Source organism: Dermacentor albipictus, chromosome 6, assembly GCF_038994185.2.
Source record: "Dermacentor albipictus isolate Rhodes 1998 colony chromosome 6, USDA_Dalb.pri_finalv2, whole genome shotgun sequence".
NCBI lineage: Eukaryota > Metazoa > Arthropoda > Arachnida > Ixodida > Ixodidae > Dermacentor > Dermacentor albipictus.
Window position 1 is genome coordinate 64,362,652 of NC_091826.1, and position 26,702 is coordinate 64,389,353.

At 49.9% G+C, this 26,702-nt stretch overlaps 1 protein-coding gene across 1 annotated transcript in view; it reads right to left on the bottom strand.

Moving 5' to 3' along the window:
* Positions 1-2,267: 2,267 nt before the first annotated feature.
* Positions 2,268-26,702, bottom strand: part of LOC139046773 (uncharacterized) — a 109,457-nt gene continuing 85,022 nt past the window's right edge. Inside the window, exons 6-8 of the mRNA XM_070540682.1 lie at positions 26,073-26,493; positions 17,989-18,061; positions 2,268-2,525 (exon numbers count right to left, since the gene is read on the bottom strand). Of these exons, the coding sequence (XP_070396783.1) occupies positions 2,424-2,525; positions 17,989-18,061; positions 26,073-26,493 (596 nt within the window). The 3' untranslated portion in view covers positions 2,268-2,423. The remainder of the gene's footprint in view (positions 2,526-17,988; positions 18,062-26,072; positions 26,494-26,702) is intronic.

Consider the following 26,702-nt stretch of genomic DNA (forward strand, 5'->3'; position numbering starts at 1 on the left):
CACAGCGGGTGTCGAGCCTCCAAATGTCATTGATGAAGAGCCGAGATGGATGCGACGCAGAGACCTGGGTCATAAAACCGGCGTCTGCATCGCCAGTCGTTGGATGAAAAGCTGTACGGGTGTTGGTACTGGGACCCAGGTCGCTCCGAGTGATTCTGAAACCCGACTGTACGCTCCCACACCGGAAAGTGGTGTATCCTGACATATCCATTTATTTACCGAGTAAGTAGGCATCAGTACGTGCACAGGCATGGGCAATAATTTATTTGCCCAACCAGTGCGTTGCAAACAAGTTAGTAGAACTGGCTTCGCCGACATGTTAATGGGCGATAGGCTAACCTCTTGTTTTACCAGCAAATTGAATCTTCAAATATGCATTTTAATCACTCAAATAGGCGTCAGTACGTGTACTAGTATGGGCTGGTGACTTATTCGCCCAGCCTGTGCGTTCCAAAGAAGGTTGGGAAACTGGTTGCACCGCAATATTAAGGGGCGATAGGCTTACCTTTTTTCCCCAGGAAATGGAATCTGCAAAGATCCATTTATTCATCACGAATAGGCGTCATCAGTCCATTCCATGGGCAGCCATTTATACGTCCAACCAGTGCGTTCCAAAGAAGTTAGTGGAACTGCCTTCGCGGTCATATTAAGGGGCGATAGACTTACCTTTTCCCTCAGGAAACGTAATCTGCAAAGGTCCATTTATTCATCACGAATAGGCGTCATCAGTCCATTCCATGGGCAGCCATTTATACGTCTAACCAGTGCGTTCCAAAGATAGTAGAACTGCCTTCGCCGTCATATTAAGGGGCGATAGACTTACCTTTTTTTCCCCAGGAAACGTAATCTGCAAAGATCCATTTATTCATCGCGAATAGGCGTCATCAGTCCAATCCATGGGCAGCCATTTGTACGTCCAACCAGAGCGTTCCAAAGAAGTTAGTGGAACTGCCTTCGTGGTCATATTAAGGGGCGATAGACTTACGTTTTTCCCCAAAAAACGTAATCTGCAAAGATCCATTTATTCATCGCGTAAACAGACGTTAGCAACTGCAGCAGCCGGGCAGTCATTTATTCACCCAACCAGTTTGGCGCTCCTAGCGCCAAACGTGTGTGTCGTCCGAGTTCGTCTTTTATTCGGTTTCTGATGCGCTACCCCTTTTGCCTCCATCATGGAATTAAACGATTCCTTGTAAGTCGTGCGAGGTGCTTTTGGTTCCTGAAGCGCGTCCTTTCTGTAGCTCCGCTCGGGTCTTCGTATATATAGCCACGGGCCATCCAGCAAATCCAGGCACGTCCGATGCCGGCGCTCCACTGCAGACTTCGCCATCCGTCTTGACCATCGACAACCGCCAGCGCAGCTGTTGCTCTGAAGGTGGTCTTTGACCTTCATCTGAGCTAATGTTTATTGGCTTCTCGTTGGACTGCCATCCTAAGTCCAACTTACGTGCTAACACGGTCTCGAACAAACTTTTTAGTTTAAAGTTCCAATACGCCTCCATGTACAGCAACGCACCAGAACTTTCATTTATTACGCATTAACACATTTCCACTTACAATATTGCCTTTCCGTTTGTGGAAACACATATATTTCACGCATTTCACACATTTCAATATTATATGTCCAACATTTCCAAAATCAAGCAGTGAGGATCATCAACTTCTGTGGATATGTGACTCCTCGCAGTATTAATTTTCAGTTGTTTAAGCATGCTATACTCTTAGGCAAAACACACACACATACACCCCCTTTTGGGGTGTATATCTGACACACAACAATAATCGTCACCTGCCTTGCTTGCGTTTCCTTTATTGAAACCGCCGCGCCCACTACTTTCCTGTCGGGAATGTTATATGTCATGCTGATAACGAGCATGCCGTTCGCTATAGGGAAGTACCGGGCTCGCCGCGTTAAACAAAGGAAATGCGGACAACACAGACGACGGTTATCATTGTGGCAAAAGGGTGTAACTTTGCTTAACAGTGTACCACTATACGTTGTCTGCTTTAGCACAAATTGGCATCACTAATATGCCACCTGCTCAACCATGAAGTGTTCTTACATATATTTAGTACATATACTCTTACCAAACTATACAATATTTGCATTTGACAACAATTTCTTACTTCTTGGAATAAACTCATTATGGAAGATTTAACGCTCTTCTTCTGGGTATTAAGTACTGGAACAAACTGCCATCTCTTGAAGCTTCGCACAACACTAACATCCAAGCAAGAAGTCAAGAAAATTTTTCTAACCACATTACTACCTTGAGAGGCAAGACCTTTAATATATATTGTAACGATAGCAGATACATTGTGGCTGGGAGCAGTCACACCAATCGGTACGCCATACCACCTCGAACACGGCGACATTTGTCAGCCCAGTCGTTTGCAGATGTGTTGCCTACAGCCATGCTTGCTCATATTAGGCCACCAAGGACGACGGTCTTCGCTGTGGGACAGTATTCTGCGCCGATGATCCGGGACAATGTGGTTGTTGGGCCAGTGCCTTGGAAAAATAGCTGAAAAGTGAGGACTTCACGTTGACAACGACTCTTCCGGTATAGACAAGTTTGAGAACGAGCGGCACGTTCAAAAAACCAGGATAGGTACGTGTTTCCGTTTAGCAAATTATTCATCCGCAATCAGCTACGTTTAACGAAATTCCGAAGCTCTTTGTGCATTTTGCTAGCCAAAATGCGTAGGATTAGTTACTTGCAGTGGAACGTGGATTCGTATCTTGAAAAAGTGCTTCTGTAACACCGATAACATACCCAAACGCAAGCGGCTTTTATGTCATACAAAGTGGGAGCCAAGCCTTCTGGCTTGGTATGGCAAACAGAAAGGTGTTCGTTAGGGAGCAGCACAGTAACCGCCCTCTTGCCATACGCTCTAAGAGACCTTGTAGCGATTTCTCGTCAATTCCACACTGCAGTACCTCGCATTACTGCTCCCTCAGCAGCTAAAGTAATCCCTTCTAAAATATGAGTTCCCTCTTTCATGCTTTAACATTCTGTCGCTCTTACATATATAAGGAAGAAGCTTTGCTGTGTGATTAAAATGGTGTAATGTCATTTAACGAAGTGATACGAGGTCTCTACTTCAATACACTTTGCTAAGTTTGCAGCATACGAACCATATTACTTAAAGCATGCTGCCACGCGTGAAATATGATCCTAAAATACCACACTCTCAGAATTCTTTGTTCTAATTGATGCACGAAGTGCCGGTAATATAGCTAGCGCTGCTAAATAGAATCAGTTTACAAACAAACATGTCAGTTCGATTTCTTTACTTTTGTTGTGGCAGCCGGTATTGTACTATTGTCGGTGGTGACAATAATACGAACCTTATAGAATCTAGTAAAAAAAAAGAAGGCGGGAGGTATGGCGCCAAAGAGCATAGGACGAAAATGGATGGGACTCGCGCAGATGAACGACTGTCGTTTTGTGTGTATTTACGGGCTGCTTTCACACTCGGAAAAACACATTTGTGTAGCGCGTACTCACCAATAGAGAGCTGTATCGGGTGTTTTTTACTGTCGCTCTACAATTTTCTCGACACTTTTCACGTAATTATAATATTCGAGAAATTGATTGATTAATTAGGACTAAATATGTAAACATTAGGCGGAAGAAAAGAATCTGAGTATCTCCAAGCAACGTGAAACAACGTTGCTTTGATTCTGTCCAGCTACTCGGCATTTGCACATCTTAAATCTTGATGCGTCATATTTAGGACATCCCGTATACCAGTTGTTTTGTTAAGGTGAACGACTTAAATGGCCCACACACTTGATGGCACTGAAAATTGACAGTCACGTTAACATAAGCCAAAGACGGTGAAGGCAAGCCTGCGCGCTCAAGAGACATTCATGAAATTACTCGACATTCTTATTCGAATGCGTTGCTACTTCTTACTACTTTTCTCGTACCAAAGCTCTTGTGCGTTCGTGTGCCTTGGCTGACGCTACATTATATAACTGTGCCGTATTAAGAGGAAGCTTTAGCTCGGGCCCAACTCCGACGCAGCCTATTCAAATACATGTAAAACGCAAGAGTGTTTTTCTGAGATAAGCCTCGGACCGATTTTGATGAAATTTGTCGCATTTGAGAAAGAAACCTAAATTATAGTAACTGTTGGAAGCGGAATTTCGATTTAGAGCTTGAAATTTCTTAATTTTTAAGAAATTCGAAGGTGTGAAAGAAATGGAAGCACGAAGTTTAAAAATTAATAGCTCTGCATGAAAAACAGATATCGCGGTTCTGCAAATGGCTTCCATTACATCATTGAAAGCGGACAAATTTGATGTGCCATTTTATATCTTACGTGAATTTGTTACGTTGTGTACAACGGTTCTGCAAAACCTGTATTTTCATATTACTCAATTTTTTATATTGATGTGTAACATATCGATTTTGTCCACTTTAGATGTACTATTGGATGCAAGTGACAGAATTGTATCATTTTTTCATCGTTGCGTTAGAGTTGTAAACTTGATAGTTTCGTTTTCGTAAAAATTTTCGATTTTTTGCCATTTTTTATTAAAATATTCACGACCTAAATCGAAAATTCGAAACAAAGAGTCACTAGACGTTAAGTTTTTTTTTATGCAACAAACCTCGCTAAATTCGGTGCAGTGGTTGCTGAGAAACACGAATTCTCCTTTTACATGTATTTAGATACGAGCACCCGAGCTACAGCTTCCTCTTAACTTCGCCCAAATTAACACCAAAGGCAGCGGGTTCCACTCACACCAATAGTCGAGGGTGCGGCTCCCACAGAAGGTCGTGGGTTCGAGTGCCTGAACTAACTCTATCTTAATTATCATGATGAGCGCCATCGGAGCGAGCTGCAGAAGACGACGAACGCGCCAGCAGCGGCACGAGCACGTGTGTGCACGAGGTGAGCCCATATCACTCACTATACCGCACGCCGCGTTCTCAAGGCAACGGTTCGATGAGGCATTTAAGGCTTTCGCCATTTAAACGCGTCGTAAGGCCCAATGGCACAAATAACTGTCGTCGTCAGCAATTGTTCGTACCCATTAAGCAAGCAGAAAATGCATTCGCTCATCCCTCTCGTAATGCATAGGCTAGAAGCGCTCGAGCAAGGTGAAGCGGGCAGTGCATACGTTCATTGAAATCACCCACACAACACACAGAACAGCATACAGTTAAATCCCGTTTGTAAGTCACCCGCCGGGAGCGGCAGTAAAAAACAAACCGAAAAGCCCGGCGCGGGCTATCTGGGCAGTGGGCTGGCGTCTCGACGAGCTCGTTGCGACAAACGACACCGTTGCGCGTCTGACATCCGCAGCGGTTCTCTGGCGGGTGACCTTGGAGTGTGCGTGGTTCGGGTCTGGACACGGCCAGTGCACATCACGTGATGCCCACCATATGCGCGACCACCATTACTTTTTATGGGTGTGCAACCACGCGGTTCCTTAGAGCCGCATGAAAGCCAACGGTTTTTGTCTCGGATCCGAGGCGACAAGACTGTTTTCTTCGACTTACGGTTCAGACACGGGGCCGGCGTCGGAGGGTGGACAGTTATCCTGTGCACCTCAGTGACAGCATGACACACAAACAAGTGGTTGCGTAAGGCGCCACATGGCCTTCGGGTCCTGGGAATCTGGTCGCGTGGCGCACGTGTTCGAGGACTGGCAGCATGATCCCGACGTTTGCTAGCGTTTGGGTTTGCGCATGCGCTTTGCTTGTCAGCACCTTGTTACACCAGCTGTGCTGACGTGCCGTTTCTCGGAACTTGCGACATGTATGGCTAGCGTGACCCTCGCTCCATCGTTGTTGTATATCGTGTATCTTGGGCGAAGATTGAATGCCATGAACTATACTAAAAAAAATGTCCCGAGATGATTGGTTGCTCGACTGGCCACTCACGCATGGAAGTTCTCACAAACGCAAGGACTGGTGAACGGATTCTCCAGTCGGAAAACCAACCATCAGTAATTCGCCTGTTAACATTTTGGCCGGAGCGCTGGGTCTCGAAAATGCGGCCGCAGCGCTCCGATCGGGGGTTGTGCACCCTGACTTCACTGCTAAGCGCCACCGACTCGGCCGAAATAGGGTCGCCCTACGTGGTCCAAGCCAAGGTGCTCTTTGTAACCGATGTACTGACGAAATCACGCAATCTTGTAACTGAACCTCGTAAATTATTTCCAAATACAAGTTTTGTTCGCTCGCACATCAGCGTCTGCGTCCTTCTAACCTAAGCCACCCGTTCAGTCACCTGTCCCCCAACGGCCATTCCGGACACCGAGGGTGGAGATGAATCACAACGAATCACATTTTACTCCTCCCCTGTTGAGAGGATGCAGCGTAAAGTCAAAGAGAAACGTCGTTGACGCGAGTCTGACCCTGTTACACGAGCGCGGGAAGCCGCAGCTAAGCGTCGAAAACGATAAGAAGAATCCGAACTGCGAAAGCAGCAACACGACAATGCGTGAAGGCGCATCATCAAGTATGCAGCCAGCTATCGCCTTCACGTGCTACAAGAGTGCAACATGCTGCCGTACTTTTTCAGCGTGTACAGAATTTTTCCAAATCAGCCGTGGCATTCAGCGCAAATCTACTTTTTTATATCTGGAATACTCGAAGTGGTATACGTTACACGGAAAATCAGTACGCATAACTGACCAACTAACAAAATTTCACCAATTAACCCGCCGACTAATTACTTCTGTGCACATTTTGCAATACACGAAATAAAGCCAGCGATTTCACAAGGCACATCAACGTGGAAAAAAGCGTGAAACTAGAACCACTTTTGAGATAAGCGCACTTAAAATGCACACTTGAACCACTTTTTAAAGAAAACGCGCCTTTGTGCACTGAAGCTTAAATGTTGCTTGAACACCAATGCAATCGTCGCAAACTTTGGGAACGCATATCTGGAAGCTTGTGTCGTCCTTAGAATTCGTTGCAAATCGATACAAGGCAACCGGCTGTAATAAATATATTGCAATGTCTTTTATAAAGTATTCCGTAATATAATAATCTAGCATTCACGTGCTCACTTGACTTTTTCTGCAAAATATGTCTCGCAAAGTGGGGAAGGCCAGCAAACAACGGACAACATTTTTTTAATCTATGCCGAACGAGAAAATGGATTAAATTACACAAAGAACATGCATTGTTATATAGTTTTCGACTCCCAACAATGGCCAGCGTTCTCTCGTCTTCATATTCATCTACATTTTTTTGCATTTTCGTTGCAATGTGGCTGTCATCAGCGCACCTTTTCAAGGAAATGCAAATCGTGTTGGGCTTGGAGGTTTCAGTTCTTATTTCGGATCACAGAATGACGTTTGGCTTGGAAGCAGAGATGCAACCGTGTCACAAACAAGGCCTTTCATGAAGTGAACTACAGCACCGCGTGGAAACACGGTCGCTCACAACCACGACAGTTTGCTGCGAAATTTTTCTGCAGAAAGCCGTAGCACTATTGTATATGGTGATCAGCAAGTTTGACACTTTGGCCATCGTGGAAATGGCTGGCAGTATATAGTTAGCCTTAAGCTCGTCCCTCTGGCTACAAACGGCTGCGCGACTTGAAAATTGCAAGTACTGTGCGGCGTTATAGAAGCAAGCAATCCCAATGACCATGCTAGTGCCCAGATGCTAATATCCATGCGTTAGAAACGTTTGAAACCAGAGGCGCAAAGATTGAGAAGTCCGTGAACTAATCACAACTTCCACTGCAGTTGGACGATACCGAGCCCCGAGTTGTCTTAGTAATCTTGCAGTGACCCGCATGCCTAGATTAACGAGACGCTGTGTGCCACAAAAATGGTTCAAGACAGACTTTGAGCAGCAACCTTGGCTTTCAAGATTGGGGGCAACACAGTTGCACACAGTTGGAATCACGCAATCGACCGTGACATCGAGTTGATGAGAGCGGTAGGGTTGACTATATTGGAACCTAATAAACTTTTATCAAGATAATACTCCAGTTATTATTACTTGGCTCCTATGTCGTTCTCAGTGTGCCTGGTACGCCAGCGTGATATCAAATTCTCAAAACTGCTGCAGTACAAGGCTGTAGAGTCTGGGAGTAGTTGGGGTTGCATTTGATCACTGCGCTGAGCGAAAAACACAAATTGTCGCGAAAAGAGAGGCTAGGCGGCATCTCACAAGCTGCTCAAAAACTTTTTAGCAGGTTTTCACCACCATCTTATGCCTGAAATTGAGGCAATGCATTTTTAAAAACAGTGAGATATGTGGCCAACTTTCTCGTAATTTTAGGCAGGCATCTTGAAAACACACGAATTGTGACTAATAGGATTTCACAATATCTTAACAGATGTTCCCACTCGCTGTCTTCTACAACCACTAAACTTACAAAAAAGGGCTATCATCGATTCTTGAACCTAGCTTTGTTTGTTTGTTTGTTTATTTGTTTGTATGTTTCTTTTTTTTGTTCCTTTGCTTGCTTCTTTGCTCCTTTGTCTGTTTGCTTTTGATCAGGACGACCACTTTAGCGGAAAATTTATATACATGCCAATCTAAAACGCGCCTTGCCATAGGACTCTTCCCATGCAAACCTGGTGACACGAGGGACGGCCTAATGCCCCAACTCAGCATTGCCAAAGTCCTGTATGCACAAGGCTGGCCATAGCTTTGAACATCACTTTATGCACCTGACCAGCTCGGATTTCCTCTCCAATGCTCTCGTAGCTGTGAGCTGTTCCTTGCTTTAAGAGCTCAAAGAGGATCCCAACGGGTCAAGCATGCCAAAAAAAGAAAGCAAGCAAGGAACTACGTAGTGATGCTGTATGTTCATGTCACATCATACAACTTAAATAAGGATAGGCAAGAAACATGGAGTTGACCTCGTGTTCAGCGCGCCTTGCAAGTTCTCCAAATTGTGGGCTCCCGTCAACGACAAAAAGGGAAAAGTTCACACGCGGGAAAATGCACGTGAAGCAGCCTCTTGTCCGTGCAAGCAGAGTTGTGTGCCAAATCCCGCTAAGGTGTGGGGGAATGTAGATCGGTCAAACGAGGCCGATGTCTCTACGATAGACCAAGGTATAAGACTTTTGACAACTCGGGGCTCAGTATCGTCCAACTGCAGTGGGAATTGTGATTAGTTCACGGACTTCTCAATCTTTGCGCCTCTGGTTTCAAACGTTTCTAACGCATGGATATTAGCATCTGGGTACGAGCATGGTCATTGGGATTCCTTGCTTCTATAACGCCGCAAAGTACTTGCAATTTTCAAGTCGCGCAGCCGTTTGTAGCCAGAGGGACGAGCTTAAGGCTAACTATATACTGCCAGCCATTTCCACGATAGCTAAAGTGTCAAACTTCCGATCCCTGATCGCTCGAACTTTTGCATCGGGCGATCCTGACTTCATCCGTCAAAGCTGTAGCGGAGTTAGGCATAGCTTCGGTCACGCCGGACGGAGTGAAGGCGCTGATCGGCAGCGTATGCGCTCGCTTCATTTCGGAGAACAATAATTCGAAATGGCGCACCACTGGCGACGCCTTGAAACGAACGCGTTGGCACGTGGATGGCTTGCGATTCGCCCTGGGTTCCGTGGGCTACACCATGGACGTCAACGCTCGTATCAGCGTGAAAGGCGTCGCAGGAGTGTCGAACGCCGATCAGGGTAATAATTAACTTATTGACTCGTGCAAGTGAGCAGGTGGGCAGGCGGATAATTACATTCATGATAGCATTACACAAGTAAATAAATGAAAACCTTCAAGAATCACCTTTCCATTGTAATTAGATTTTTCGGGAACTTCGCTCGGTTTGCTGTAAGCATTATGTCCGTTTGTCCTTTGACTGTCCGTAGAGTGCGTTAGAGTGCAAGGCGCGTTTTAGATTGGCATGTATATAAATTTTCGGCTAAAGTTGTCGTCCTGATCAAAAACAAACAGACAAAGGAGAAAAGAAGCAAGCAAAGGAACAAAAAGTCTTACACGTTACAGAAAAAAAAGGTAACCGATTACCTTTCCAGTCCCATTATTTTTTTAATGTAAATGGTTACGGCTACCCATTACAGTCCCACAAAAGTCACTTCGGTCATCAGCAAGAGCAAGGGTAGGCTGGAGAGAGAGAAATCTTGAACGCCAATCAGGGTAATAATTAACTTATTGACTCGTGCAAGTGAGCAGGTGGGCAGGCGGATAGTTACATTCATGAGAGCATTACACATGTAAATAAATGAAAACCTTCAAGAATCACCTTTCCATTGTAATTAGATTTTTCGGGAACTTCACTCGGTTTGCTGTAAGCATGTATGTCCGTTTGAACTTTGACTGTCCGTGCTACTTTAGCAGTTAAATGAATGGAGGTAACATACGCGCCATTTGATGTGTATCGGGTCTATGAACAATCGAGGCCTATAATGTAATGCAGGAATATTGCGGCAGAGAGATTTAAAGCACACCGATCGTTAGAGTGCGTTACTCGGCCAGAAAAAAAGTAAAAGCGGTGTCAATTGTCAGTACGCTAAAGCGTCAGGCTCCAGTGGGGCATTATAGTCCATCGGGTGCCGGCGTGGTCTAAAAGGAGCACCGAGACTTCTCTGCCATCGGTGAATCAGCGGCGCAGCTGAACACCGACGCAAAGTCTCCTGCGTACATCAGTGCCTCGTTGAGCTCGCGCACAGTTTGAGGAGTCGTATCCAGCGGGCATCTGGACAAGAAGGCCAAAATGTAGAAAATCTCTCCATGTGACATTTTCAGCCGACCGACAGCTGGCCGCGCCTGGTCCCAGTCGGGACGACTGAAGGACTTAAGCGCAGACGACAAGCCCAGAACGAGGGGCACCGATACGCTCTCGTTCATTCCGTTCTCCTCGGGGTTGAAGCATGACCACAGGCGTTTGATCTCGGCCTCGGTCTTCGGCAACCACAAATGACCGCTGAGAACCACTTCCCAAACAGCCTGTGCTACCAACCACCCGAGCGCCGCCATATTAGGTATCTCCGAGTCCGTCACTGCGCCGGTGCGAATCATGTCAAGCATAACAGGAGGAATCCAAATGTAGCGTGCTTTCGGAAACTTTAGGAATTTAGTGCGCTGCTGGCTGTCTCTTCGGGCGTGGAAGTCGTAGGCGCGACCGTTCAGCAGGTTTTCGGCAAAGATGGGTGCGGGCTTCAGGGCCAAGTCAGTGGTTGGGCTCGCTTCCGCGGTGGCGCTGAGGGACAGCTTGCCGAAGAAGTCTCCGAGACGGTCATCGTCTTCGGCATCGAAGATACGGCTCGCGCGGCACTCGCGGTACACGGTGTCTCGGACGGCTGCGAATATATCACGCAGCCGGTCTTCCTTCTCGGGAGTCGTCAGGTACTCGGCCGTGAACATGTCCCACACTTCCCCGACGACCTGCACGCTGGCCTTGCAGATTTCCCGCACGCGGTCCGGCTGGCCGGCGTACGACTTGTAGAACTCGTACGTCCCGCTCGCGACGCTGTGAAAAAGCAAGTAGGCCGCCTTATCACCGTCGGCTTCGCGATAGTCGCAGTCCGCGTAAGCGTCGTGGACCGCCAACACTCCTGCGACGCCCTTCACGGTGATACGAGCGTTGGCGTCCATGGTGTAGCCCATGGAAGCCAGGGCGAATCGCAAGCCATCCACGTGCCAACGCGTTCGTTTCAAGGCGTCACCAGTGGCGCGCCATTTCGAATTATTGTTCTCCGAAATGAAGCGAGCGCATACGCTGCCGATATTGCCAAGTAGGCAATACTGTAAGTTGAGACACGTTTCCGGACCTGTAATTTGTCAAAAACGTAAGGGAATACTCATGGGCGCACCTGGACGAAACATTGGGCAGTGATCAGCGCCTTCACTCCGTCCGGCGTGACCGAAGCTATGCCTAGCTCCGCTACAGCTTTGACGGATGAGGTCAGGATCGCCGGATGCAAAAGTTCGAGCGAGCAGAGCATGGCGACGGTCAGCTCTGCGAGCGGAACCCTCGGCTCGTAGTTGACCTCGACGGCTGTCGGAAGTTTGCACTTGAGCGAAACCATGGCGGCGTAGGCAAGGGCGTTCCAGGAGTCCGGCTTGGCGAGGAACCGGTGCGTTTCTCTCGCCAGGACTTGGGCTAGGTTCGAGACGAAGCCTTCCTTCTCACGCATGGCCTCGGTGCAAGTCTTGTAGTAGGCTGTGAGGAACGTCGTACCCTTGGCTTCCCGCAGGCGCAACGGCATTCGGCCCGTGATGACCATTTGCTCGAGCTCGGACTCGCGGGCCAGTTGCTTCCAGACCCTGAACCTCGGACCGTTGGTGCAGACCGGCGCGTAGGAGTCGTGGCAGGGGTACGTCGCAACTCCTGTTGAGGAATCGCACCGCCTCCCGAACGTCTTCCGGGCAACAGAAAGGAGGCGCCGAGCTTGATTTGAACAGGTAGCCCTTGCGGCTCACCCCGTACACTCCGAGTGAGACGACGGCAATGGCAATTGTCACGGCGGCTGCCACTGAGAGCACGTTGAAGAGCAAGCGGCAGGGAAATGGCCTCAGGTGACCGCTGAGAGCGGGGATGATGAAAATCCTCGTCTGAGAAGGCGAACCAGTCGGGTTAGCCATCCTGTGCGCGGTCAGCGTCTTCGTCCTCTTTGCTGCCACGGGACCTTTCGTGCTGCACGTGCAAACCGCTGGATTGTATTGGATTTGTTGGGACTGTAGGTGTTTACTGACAAAATACGAGGGCCAATTACGCGACGCATGCGCCTTGGACTAGGGGGGGTGGGCGAGTGGAATGAGACTTCATGGCAGTCACAGGCTATACTTAGCACCACCCCATTCATGGCCGATCATCCAGAGTGGGTTGCGCCATTTCATTAGGGAAGAGTAACAAGAATATGTTAGTTACATCCATGCATGTATACACAAAGATTGAGCACTGAAACCTTCATTATTCCTCATCGCTCTATTTTAAGTATTCTATATCCTGTAAGCCACACAGTACTTCGTGTACCTATATCTAGGCTTTGAAGAAAGTTTCCAGTAGGAACTTAAGCACCATGGCATCATTTTTCAAGCAAAAGCTAGACAACGGTGTGTACTAAGCATGACGTGACGTTCGTGACGTATACGATGGTATTATGTCGAACAGAAAAAGGTTCGCTTGTTCGGATCTGGTTCAGCGCACTTCAACTTCGTTCAAGTTCCGTTCGGGAAACAGGTCCCACGCACTGCGCTTTGTCCTCCGTTTCCCGTGTTACTGGCACAGGCTGGCAAAATAAACAGCACCCTTACACCCGATAACAAATAGGTTTTTTGCTTAGATCTCTCCACCCCCCCCCCCCAATTACTTCGACTCAAACTAATCGAAACTCTACTCCGCTAGCCAACTGACTCAGGGGTTGGCATGAGTGAGTCGGCTATCATGAGTTAGCTTGCCGACAAAACAAATAGCCAAAAATTGCCAACGCATTTGTCCTGTGTTGCTAGGAAAGAATGGGAGGACGCTTAAGCTTCCCCTTTAAGAGTGGAACGCGATAGCATTGCAGAGTCCCTGACTGCTCCTCACGGCTCCCGGCAACTTGAGCGTATGCAGCCGTAATGTTTACAAGAAGGCAAGTTCAGTCCAACTTTTCATCCAAAATCACCTATACCCCCCCCCCCCCCCGACGTCATCTGCCTTCAGGAGATCGGGAACCAGCCGATCAGGCTGCGGGGTTACTACGTAATTAAACACGCGGGATCACCGAAGGTCGCGGTTTTAGTTCACAAAACGGTGACGGCCGTGGGACAACATTATCAACATCATGACATTAATCATGTGCTACTGGAAGTCCTCCCGCAGAAGAGGGGCAGACGTTGCACTTTCATCCTGAATTTGTACAGTCCACCGAGGGCTCAGAAAGACGACTTCCGCAACATCATTTACGAGAGTGTGAGCCGCTGGCGGCAACCAGCTGGTAGTGGTGGGAGACATGAACGCTAGACACACGACTTGGGGCTACCATCAAGACACTCAAAAGGGGAGGTCGCTCCTCGATGCGGTTGACCAAATGGGCCTCGAATTGACAACCAACTTCCTCAAACCAACCCGAGTAGGCAATACTGTAAGTTGAGACACGTTTCCGGACCTGTAATTTGGCAAAAACGTAAGGGAATACTCATGGGCGCACCTGGACGAAACATTGGGCAGTGATCACTACATCCTCAGCATCTCGGTATCCACGCCGAAACTTGGCGAACAATTGGCGCAATTAGGCTTACGAACTGGGAGGCATTCAGGTAGTACCTCCCGCCCGAAAACGGTATAACGGACATAGCGGAATGGATGCAGCACCTCCGGGACGCCCACATCCAAACCACTAAAACCATCCAGCGCTCGGTCGAGACGCCCGAAGTCGACCACCGGCTCTTACACCTGTGGGAAGCCCGTGAGGGCCTCCTCAAACGGTGGAAGTGACAGCGGTTAAACCGGAAGCTACGTCTACGAATCGAGAAAATAACAGACGAATTCAGAAATTACGCAAACGAGCTGACGCAGCAAAATTGGGTACAGTTTTGCACCTCGCTCAAGGGTACCCTGAGTACGGCGCAGACGTGAGCCATCCTACGCTGCCTGATCGAGCCCGACAAGGCGAAATCGACGACCAGTCGCACGCTCCTAGAAATCACTCACAAGTTCCCCGGAAACGACCAGGATCTGATTGACACCCTAAAAACCAGATACCTTGGTAGCGACCCCATACAACCCTGCCTCCTAAAATATGAAGGAGAACCAAGACCAGAACTGGACGCTCCCATCACGGAGGAACAGGTGTATGCCGCGGCACGAGCCTCACAGTGCAACACTGCTCCGGGAGTTGACAAAATCACCAATGCCATGATTAGAAACCTGAGCCCGATGCACATCCAGGACTTCATCGAATACCTAAACGAGGAACTCTGGAGCAAGGGCCACGTACCGAACGAGTGGAAACACGCGGAAATCGTGACCATTCCCAAACCCGGCAAGAAGCCAGCGATCAACGCCCTGCGTCCCATCTCGCATACTTCGTGCGTCGGCAACCTGTACGAGAGGGTCATCGAAACCCGCCTCCAACATTACATAGAGGACGGTGACCTCTTCCCGCACACCATGCTTGGCTTCAGGCCGGGACTTTCTGCGCAAGATGCGTTCCTAATCCTAAGGGAAGAAGTTCTTAAGGGCATCCCGAAAGGAGGAGAGCATCTCCTGCTCGCACTCGACCTAAAAGGGGCCTTCGATAACATCTTTCACGAGGCCATTCTCAAGGGACTGAACGACATCAGCTGCGGGGAGCACATCTTTAATTACGTTAAATCGTTCTCGACGGGCCGGACGGCAACCATCGGAATAGGACAGACTCGATTGGATACGATCGACGTGCCGAACAAAGGTACACCGCAAGGGGCGATAATCTACCGATACTATTCAACGTCGCGATGCTAACGCTGACCAAAGAGCTGCGGAAGATCCCCGACCTAGGTTACGCCCTGTACGCAGACGACATCACGCTTTGGGCCATCAAGGGCTCCCTAGCGCGAAAAGAGGCGACCCTTCCAGAGGCCGCGACGGCCGTGGATAGATTTGCGGCAGCGAGCGGGATGCGTTGTGCGCCAGAAAAGCCCGAGGTGATCCGGGTGCACGGAGGAGGAATCTACAAGTCCCCCGGCCCTATCGACCTCTATCTTGAGGGCCAGAAGATCACGGAAGGCAATAAGACTAGGATTCGGGGTTTTTGGATCCAGAGCAACCTGAAAGCCTCCCACACCATCCAAACCCTAAGGTCTGCCACCAACCAGATCTCGCGGATTATAAAACGAATTACAAGAAGCCACAAGGGCATGCGAGAAGAGGGCACGCTTCGCCTCGTCCAGGCTCTGGTGATCATCAGAATCACGTATAGCATGCCGTATCACTATCACTCGCTAAACAAACGCGACCAAGAACAAGTCGATGCCATCATCAGAGGCGCGTACAAAACAGCCCTGGGTCTCCCTGTCACCACCTCAAACGAGAAGTTAGCGGCCCTCAGGATCCACAACACCTTCGCTGAGCTGTCGGACGCGGTTATGGCTTCGCAAAAGACCAGACTACAGAAGACGGCGGCGGGCAGAGCCATCCTCCACCGGACTGGAACGGCAACGGAGCTCCGTGCCCTCGATGGCCAACGATCACTCCCGCCTGAGGTCAGAGGCAAGATCAAGGCGAACCCGATAACGAAGCACATGAGCCATGAACTCCATGAAGGACGACGCAAGGCTCTCGTCGACAGAAAGCGCCGACAATTCAAGGGTGACCCGTACGTAACGTACGTGGTCGTGGCGGCGTACCGTGTAGAGGGTCTCTTCGCGGTAGCCGCCGTGAACGGAAGAGACAACTCCTTGACCCTCGCGGCCTCCATAAGTGCAGAGACCCCAGCTGCGGCTGAGACCATAGCTGCGGCGCTGGTAATAAAGCAAGAAGACAGGGTAGGCAGGGAAGTCCATGTCGTTACCGACTCACAACAGGCCTGCCGTAACTCTACCAACGGACGAACACTGCTGCTGGCGGCTCAGATTCTAAGCCCGAGGCTGCAAGAATACCATCAAATCACGTGGACGCCGGGCCACGCGGGTCTGGAGGGGAACGAGAGGGCGGACGCCCTAGCTCGAGCGCTAATCAACCGAGCGGGGCAAGACGAATCGTCTCATCAATCCCCACCATTTACCTTCATGCCCCTGCCGTCCTATTACTGCGACCGACTCGAGATCCAGTGACTCAACCGCAGGATTTATCTTCCGCCTCACAGAAAACTCAGCACTGAAGATGCCGTAGCTCTCTGACTTATTCAGACAAACACATTTCCTAACCTACGCAAATACAGTAAAATGTTCCCACATACATATCGCGGCATCTGCCCCTGGTGCGGCGACACACGCCCTACACTCTTCCACATCTCGTCGGGGCGCGGGGGCAAACCTCAACACTTAAAGACGCATAGCACGTCATTTGAGCGTAGGGAGGTACAGCTGACCGGCGATACCCTGGCGGGACAAGAAGCCCTCGTCCAGCAAGTACGTCAAGCAGCCATGGCCAGTGGAGTCCTGGAATGAGGACACCACCCACTCGATCTCAAGAGCAACCACCTCGATGGTTCGAATAAATGTTTTTTTTCTCTCTCTCTCTCTCTCTCTCTACTGGGAAACGCTAGCCACGAACGCTATGCACGAAGGCGGGCTTTGTGGTACAAACGTCGCCTATCGTGTGGGCCGCGATGCGAATGAGGCGAGCGCCTGCAGCTTCAGTTATTGCAAGGAACTGAGCGCGCCGCCCCGCGGCCCTCAAGACACTCGCGCAAACGGCGGATGCCGCGGCTGGTCTGTGAATGGTAGAAACGCTGAAACAAGGGTTTGCTGAACTTTTCGCGTAACAGAATTCTGTTTTGTCGTATAGTCAAATTACAATCCGAGAGCTATCACGAGTGTGGGTTGTGCGTACGTCATATAGTTTAAGATTTTTCCACGTATGTAAGCTTGAGAAATTCGATTAGTTCAGTCGTTTCTTGCCTCACATGGAGGGCCTGGGTACGGGTGGTTCGAAAATTATTATTACGGAAGGATAAAAGAAGAGGAAGGAAAAAGAAGATCGCGAGACGCTGGCTGCTGCATGTTGTTGCTGGTTAGCGATTTTTAAGTACACTGACTCTGCGTGTGTATACCTTGTGAATACGGTCTTTCTATACTCCCAACATACCCATAACATACTGGTGGGAGGTGCTGGGCACCGCCGCTGCAAATGGAGCTCCGCAGCTTTGGCCGAAACGACGTCCTACACCGGACGCCGACGCTGGACGCCGACGCTGGACGCCGACGCCGACGCGTGACGCCGGATTTTCGGCGACACGCGCTCCTCCTTAACGCTATCGCGCTAAAACTGCGGTGCGACGAAGGTTTCTTGAGACGTCAGCGTGACTTGAGACCCAGCTGACTGTTTATAACGTTGCCAACAGCAGCGACGCTGTATTGTGATTACGTGGCAGAAAAAAACACTCACACTCGACGGCTGCTCCACCTCGGTCAGATAAGCTTGCAGCGCCCCGTGAAAAATCCACGGATGTGAATTAGTCCTGTAGAAACGGACACAATAGAATAGTAGTTTCAGTACAATACAGAATAAGAGAGCTATAAATTATTGATGTTATTCCTCCCCCGCATTGTCCTAATCCTTCTTTCAACAACTTTTCCTAAACTTGGAAACCAATTCAACGCAACGCTGCTGAGGTGTCACCGTGATGTTGTGAGTCACGTGATTGGTACGATGGCACCACGTTTCTTTTTTTCCTTTGCTTCATCGATTACGCGATGTTTCAAGGAGGTTTAATAAATTTGTCAAGATTTTCGTATCGAGAAATACCTCGCGCACACTCAGAAATTAAGAGAGCCCAGGGCAGCCAATCACAGCGAACATCATTCATGTTGCGCGAAACGCGATATCAGTGCCAAAATCGGAGCTGGACCCAAATAGAAGGCAACAAGATCGTAGGAAAAATCATCACTTGAAGTGAGCGCACAGTCGCCAGAAGAGCTGCAGAGGAGGCTCAGGCTGTAGCCAACGTTCGAAGAGGAGGACTTGGACATCACACGGTTCCTTTTGAGGTTAGGCCGACTCAAAGACGAGGCCTACTTGACTCGGACTCGGCATCCAATACGCTGCACTTTGTGGGCATACTCTGCGTGTTCCCTTCGTTCTTTCGCTGTTGACATTGTTTTGCCCCACGAATTGCCACAGTGCATGTTATGATTAAGCTACTACTGCCCTTGTTCCCAAAGCTGCACAATTGAAATGCATAACTTCGTTCAAGAGCTATGCTAATAAGTCCGCCCGACCTAACTACAGTAAAGCAGTGACACTAATAATGTTAAACACAAAAAGAAGTCCCTATACCGAAAAAGCGATCTGGCATGCACACACACACAAATTTGTGTCTGTCTGTCTGTCTGTCTGTCTGTCTGTCTGTCTGTCTGTCTGTCTGTCTGTCTGTCTGTCTGTCTGTCTGTCTGTCTGTCTGTCTGTCTGTCTGTCTGTCTGTCTGTCTGTCTGTCTGTCTGTCTGTCTGTCTGTCTGTCTGTCTGTCTGTCTGTCTGTCTGTCTGTCTGTCTGTCTGTCTGTCTGTCTGTCTGTCTGTCTGTCTGTCTGTCTGTCTGTCTGTCTGTCTGTCTGTCTGTCTGTCTGTCTGTCTGTCTGTCTGTCTGTCTGTCTGTCTGTCTGTCTGTCTGTCTGTCTGTCTGTCTGTCTGTCTGTCTGTCTGTCTGTCTGTCTGTCTGTCTGTCTGTCTGTCTGTCTGTCTGTCTGTCTGTCTGTCTGTCTGTCTGTCTGTCTGTCTGTCTGTCTGTCTGTCTGTCTGTCTGTCTGTCTGTCTGTCTGTCTGTCTGTCTGTCTGTCTGTCTGTCTGTCTGTCTGTCTGTCTGTCTGTCTGTCTGTCTGTCTGTCTGTCTGTCTGTCTGTCTGTCTGTCTGTCTGTCTGTCTGTCTGTCTGTCTGTCTGTCTGTCTGTCTGTCTGTCTGTCTGTCTGTCTGTCTGTCTGTCTGTCTGTCTGTCTGTCTGTCTGTCTGTCTGTCTGTCTGTCTGTCTGTCTGTCTGTCTGTCTGTCTGTCTGTCTGTCTGTCTGTCTGTCTGTCTGTCTGTCTGTCTGTCTGTCTGTCTGTCTGTCTGTCTGTCTGTCTGTCTGTCTGTCTGTCTGTCTGTCTGTCTGTCTGTCTGTCTGTCTGTCTGTCTGTCTGTCTGTCTGTCTGTCTGTCTGTCTGTCTGTCTGTCTGTCTGTCTGTCTGTCTGTCTGTCTGTCTGTCTGTCTGTCTGTCTGTCTGTCTGTCTGTCTGTCTGTCTGTCTGTCTGTCTGTCTGTCTGTCTGTCTGTCTGTCTGTCTGTCTGTCTGTCTGTCTGTCTGTCTGTCTGTCTGTCTGTCTGTCTGTCTGTCTGTCTGTCTGTCTGTCTGTCTGTCTGTCTGTCTGTCTGTCTGTCTGTCTGTCTGTCTGTGCGTGTGTGTCTTTCTGTGCGTGTGTCTGTGCGTGCGCATGTCTTGTGTATACAATATTTTATTTTTGATTAAGATGATACGATGCACGCACTATAGTATTGGGGAAAGGATTAAACTCTCAACTGTGGATATTCTATTGACGTTACTTTCCTAGACTCTTTGTTTACTCCTGCCAGAAGGATGCCACAAAAAGGTCTGCGATAGCAGTGTACGATTAACGGAAATTCTCTATTACATAATAATATCTCCTTTTTTCTTATGGAATACAGAAATTCAAGTTTATTCTTCATTGCGTTTCAAGTGAAGTAGTGAGCGACCTTGTGGACGCAACGGAAAGCGCGCGCTTGTGCGTCCTCACCTAAGCTTCAACACAAAGGGTCTAATATGCATCTGACGCTGGCATAATAGGCGCACAAATATATTTAGAAATACTAAATCTGACAATAAGAAGCGCCTATGACACGAAACCTGCTTGAAAACAAACCGTTTGCGCAATGCTTCACGCATGCAGCGAAACCGGTTGTCTTCATGGTGAAGGGGGTTCTTGACCAAGGTACCAAAGCAAAGAGGGTACAACTCATGCTAAAAACGTCATAAACCAGGGCTGTGGTTTAGAAGCTAGTGGTGCCCGGCATAAATGTCTCTGCGGCTCTAGGCAAGCGTCGAGAACTCCACAACAAAAAGGTTTTAGTTCGCACGCTCTTCGGCGCACAGACAAGTCACAGCAAGCATCCTTTGCTGCACCGCTATTACGTGTCAATACGGATGACGTTTGCCTCCCACTCGTGCTTGAGCGCTGAACATAGATACAGAGCTGAGGTAAAGAATACGTAAAAGGAAAAAAGAAACACTACCGCGGTGACACGTACAAATGACGGGAATTCCTTACGTACGTTTAAAATTTCAACCATCAGATCGCGAAATTGAAACGACAGTGTGACACATCTTATACTCCGGGGATTTCAGTCGCAAGTTGCGAATAATTTCCCCTGGGGCAAACAGCCAGAGTCGGTCGATGGACGCGGCTCCGCGAAGCTCTTCGACGAGCTCGACATGCTGTAGCGCTTGAGCTGCGAGATGGCGTCGAACAACGCGTCGGTCACTCGGGCGTCTTTGGTCTCGGGCAGCTGCTCGACCAGCAGCAAGGCCACGATGGCCAGCGACAGGCCGAGCATCTTCCGCACCGCCGGGTCCTGGCCCTCGAAGAGGCTCATCAGCGCAACGCCGCCCAGAACGCCCGACGAGCAGACGGTGGCGAAGCCTGCGGCGCGATCGGCCGTCACGTACAGCTCGAGGCTGTAGACGCAGGCGAAAGCGAGGTTGGCGAACGCGGAGGCCAACACCAGCTCGCCGACGACGACGTAGACGTACGAGTCGCCTCTCGGGAGGGCCAGCTCGACGAGGGCTAGTAGCGCGAAGGCGGCGCAGCTCAGCGGGAGACCCAGCGTCAGCGCCCTCTTGCGCTCGCAGCGTCGCAGAAATCGAGCCGCCAGCAGGATGCTGACGGCGCGCGGGATCACCAGGACCGCCGCCCGCCAGGAGGACGGAGCTGGCGAGGACAGATCCCGTTCCGGTTCGCCGCATTCCGACGTCTCGTTCATGATGACGATCTGGCTTAAGAAGAGCACCGACAGCGACGCGGTCCTCGCCACAAATCCGGGCAGGACGATCGTGCTTCCAGCGCTGCCAGGTTGCAGAGACGCCTCCGTGGTGCGACGTCCTTCGGCCGTCGCGGCGGCCCTGGCATCACGTAGCCACCGTACAGCGCCACGGTCCAGTTCGACGTCGGAGCGACGCCCTCCTCCATGAGGGGACGTGGCATTGTGCCTGTCGATGAAGTCGGCGACGCCGCCGGTGACGAGCAGCCACCGCGAGGACTCCCGGACGGCCTGGAAGCTGGTCAGTAGCAGGAAGACCGGAACGAGGAAGGCGAACGCCAGCGCTCGTCGGTTGAACACATGCTCGGCGGCGCTGAGAAGGCAAGGAGCCCAGCCGCAGATAATACTCGCTGCCATCGCCCCGCAGAGGTAGTCAGTCCTGCGTTACACCGCGGCAGCTTTATCGAGTTTTTCACTCGTTCGAGTCTAGACGTGAGGCCACATCGATAGGCGTTTTCGCTGCTTGTCGCGACATGTTCGAGCCATTAAGTGTCGAAACGGCAGTGCGACTTCTGGCAGGAGCGAATCAAGCGTAGCTTGAAGGGGAGCTCTCTTCTCAACAGACAACTGTTCAAGTGGGCTCAACATCTTTCCAGAAGAGCTATTTGTACAGGTCTGGGAGGCGGGTCATGGAGGGGTGAAGTGCTAATCTAAGAAGGCGGGGAGGGAGGCCAAGGCAATACCTCTCCAATTGGATCGGTCTGGGACTCTTAGTGGACGGCGGCTTGAAGATTGCGCTTTTACATAATCATCATCAACATCAGCAGGCTTTCTATGTCCACCGCGGGATGAAGGGCACTCCCAGCAATCTCCAATTACCGCTATCTTGCGCTAGCTAATTCTAAGTTATGCCTGCAGATTTCCTCGTTTCATCACACCAACTAATTCTTGGGTGTCCTCGACTGCGCTTACCTTCCCTTAGCACGCCCTTCTATAAGTCTAATAGACAACCGGCAGACCGTCCTCCCTATTAAGTGACCTACCCAGCTCCATTTTCTTTTTCTTTTGATGTCAACTGAAATATCAGGTATACTCATCTGCTCTCTAATCTTAACCAGTTTCGGTATCACCTCTGTCGTGTGGTGACGTCACGACGTGGAGAACGCTCAAGCGAGACATTGCGAGATTCTGACACCAGCTCCGGCTCGCTCGGCCGCCTGATATGTTCCTGCATCGGCCTCATGACAAGCAGCAGCGTGGGAGTTCACCAAGTGAGCCTGGGCGAGTGTCGAAGAATCGCAATGTCCTGCTCTCACGTGACCACGTACTCCCTCCTGACGTCACAACGCGGAAACCTCCTGGAAAATAAAACCGAGAATAGCTGTAGAAAAAGTATTATAATTAGATTAATCAGAGCGCTATATGGCATTTCCCAGTATTTTTTCTATGGTTCACATGCCTAGAACATTCATATTAAGAAAAAAAAGAATGAGTAGTTAGAAATATCCTGTAAGTGTACACCTCTCAAAAGCACGTTCAAGTGTGTACGACTCACCAACAGCGTTACGCAGGCTTCCATGTATGCCGATCCTAAGATACCATGACACAAAGCAAAAGCACCACTTGGAAACAGTCAGCAGGAACACTGTCATCATGTGATACGCGCTTTGTTCACGGCACTACGTTCCCACGTCGCGAACATGCCTACTAGTTAAACGAAGGATATGCTGGAAGCGGTGCTGGCTCTTGAGTCAGTAATACTCTGCTCTACTTCCACATACCCTCAGTAGCATAGTGGCAATTTCTCGCCCACTTGGTCCATTCGGTCGTCCAAAAGTTCCCTTAATAATGCAATGGAACTGCGCCGGTATTCTACAGCGTCTTTCTGAACTCAGCCTTTTCCTTCGAGACATACCTATGCCAATTCTAGCCCTTTCGGAGGCCGTTCTCTCAAATGCAAACACGATCCCAGGGTACATCAGACATGCTAATGCGAGTATACCATCATTTGCAAATGGAAGTGCGGTGATATACATCAGGCGAGAAATACCTCACGTCACCTTACCAGTGCAAGACCTTTGTTCTACCTTCTTGGAAGTCACCGCTGTGCAAGTGTGCCTAGAAAAATGAAAACTCAGTGCGGTGTCGGTGTATATAAGTCCGCGCAGGAATGTCTCCATGGAGGCGTTTATAAAGGACCTTTGCATTCGTTGCCCTTCTCCTAGAATATTCTGTGGCGCCTTTAACGCACATCATTCGCTTTGGGGAGATAAGACTGCAGATTCCCGAGGCAAGGAACGTGTCGCAGCCGCGTATGCTGCTGACTTATGTATCGCGAACGATCGCAAACCAACTTTCTTCAGACTACCAGATTCATGGAGAGCCATAGACCTCTTGATCCATTCTACAGACCTTGTCGTATCGTCAACAACGGCCCCAGATAGGATGGGCAGTGAGCACTTTCCGATCTTCACCAACATCACCGGATTTCACACTGCTGGGCGACAATTCTGTGCTGTGACACGCTGGGACACATACAGAGAAGCGTTGGATGACTCCCCTGGTGAGCTGTTCGCAGATGTGCTGTGGAGCAAAAGAGTGGCTACCTCAATGTTGAAACTGCCAGATCATTTCCCTACCCTTGATTTGAAACTAAACAACCTCTGCGCAGCTCGTAGGAGAGCGGAGCGAAAACTAATGAGAAAAACGGGAAATCCATCTGCGAAAACTGAATACAACAGGATAAACGCTGTCATCCGTCGTCACACAAAAGGGTTAAGACGAGTTCAATGGGCTGATTTCTGTGAGAGTTTGCCGGCGTTTACTCCCATGACAAGGATATGGGGAGTAATGAAGAGCCTATCCGGAAAGATTCGCCTACACAGGCCATTCGAAGCACTTGCTTTAAAGCAAGGAAAAGATTTACAAACCTTTTCTGAAGATTTTGCAGACGTATACACATCTGGCAGATCAGCACGAGTATCGAACCATCTGTTGTCTGAAGCATTTCATTCCATGGATGCGCCGTTCACCTTTCGTGAGTTGGATTTGGCGCTTAGCAAATTAAGAAGACGCTGTGCTGTGGGTCTCGATTTGATCAGCAATCAGATGCTGACAAATCTGCCATATGAACGAAAACGAGCCCGTCTGGACATATTTAATCACGTCTGGAGATCAGGAGAGATCCCAGAAGCGTGGAAGACAGCATGGGTGGTGCCAGTGCTCAAGTCCGGAAAGGATCCTACTAACCTCACCTCATATCGGCCAATATCGCTAACATCATGCGTATCAAAGTTGATGGAAAGACTAATATGTACGAGGTCAACATGGTATCTTGAGCAAGGAAATAGACTGCCATCATGTATGACCGGATTTCGTCCACGGTTGAGTGCCCAGGACAGTGTCTTGGATCTACACTAAGCCATATCGAGCACCATCGCGTAGACGACCTTTCCACACTCGCCATCTTTATGGACGTTGTGAAGGCATACGACTGTGTGCTTCATACAGGCATCATCAACGGACTCCGAGCCATGGGCGTCTCGGGAAATGCTCTTCGATTCGTCCATGAATTTCTCAGTGATCGATGTGTCCAAGTTAAGCTCGGAAGTATAATGAGTCACAAGCGACGAATTTCCCATCGGCGTCCCACAAGAAAGTGTCCTATCTCCCTTGCTTTTTAACGTTGCCATGGCCAGCCTTCCAGATGCCCTGAAAGTAGGTCGGACGGCAGTTCAAATGTCCATCTACGCAGATGACATCTGCATTTGGATCTCGGGGTACCGACACAAACGTTTGGTCTGGATAGCCCAGGCTGCAATCTCCGCTATCGATCGCCACTTATCGACGCTTGGCCTATCTTTATCAGCAGAAAAACCTGCCTTCATGCTTTTCCCGGGAGTGAGACGCAAGTCAACACGTCTGACGCTGATTATCAGGGGGCATTCAATTCTTCGTGCCACTCATGTTCAATTCCTGGGCGTCACCATCGACAACAAGCTACTATGGCGTGGTGCGGTCGAAAGTGTTGTGGCTGCAGATGTGCAAAGAGTCAACGCCCTTCGTCGATCTGCTCCGTCCGCCTTACCGGCAGCGGAAACTCCGGCCACACCGAGTGAGATGACTTCAGTACGTCTCACGAAGCCGTTTCTAACGTAGAACCCGCCATGTTGTATCAAGCAGACAAGGCGAGTCCGAAAACAGACACCGCGTCGAGTGCCGCCGAGCATATAACATGGGATGCAACATAAAGCACTCTCCCATCCCAGCTAAAACAGGCAGACCCCTATTAATAAAGGGAGCTTTACGCAATTAGATGGTGCAGCAGCGCCCATTAAAAAAAAGAAGTCTATAGATAAGTGGCGTTCATATTGCACCCCACTGGAAGGCTATCGTGCTTTCGCTGTACTGCCGGCAGTCACAAAAAGGACCGCTGACGTCATGGCCGCCACGTTTGGAACATCGCGCCTGTTCGTCCTGAAAAAAAGAAATGCACAATCACCGACCTGCTGGCTTCGTAGGTGACCTCGAACAGAAGAACGATGGAAACGAGAGAGAAGCCGTTCAGCGAGCCCGCCACCACCATGCGCAGCAGGATGAGCTGCAGGAACGAGTGCGCGCGCACGGTCAATGCCGCGGCGGCCACCGCGAGCACGGCGCACGCAAGCAGGACCGGCCTCCGACCCGTTCTGTCCGCCATCTTGCCGAGGAAGGGCGCGCACACGACGCCTCCGAGGTAGGTGTAGAGGCGCGCCGCGAGCACCAGCCACGCGTTGGAGCACACCAGGTCCCACTCGTTCAGGGCCGTGAGCACGTCCGGGGGCAGGTCGTAGTCCCAGTCGCGGCACGGGAGCTCGGGCCGAGGCACATCAACGACCCCGGGCCACAACGCCGAGGAGGACGCGGAGCCCGATGTGGCCGCTGCTGCTGCGTCGTCCAGAGAGAGCGAACTTGCGTGAAGTTATATCGCAGTATCGGCCAACGGGCGAAGCAATAGACAGGTTTAGTTTAGGGGACGCAAGCGGCTTGCGTACACAAGAACTAGGGCCGACGGTACCTCGCATGCGCAGACCCTTCGTCTGCGTCTGCGCATGCGCAGAACCGTCGCGCCCTGGTTCTTGCGTACGCAATGATGG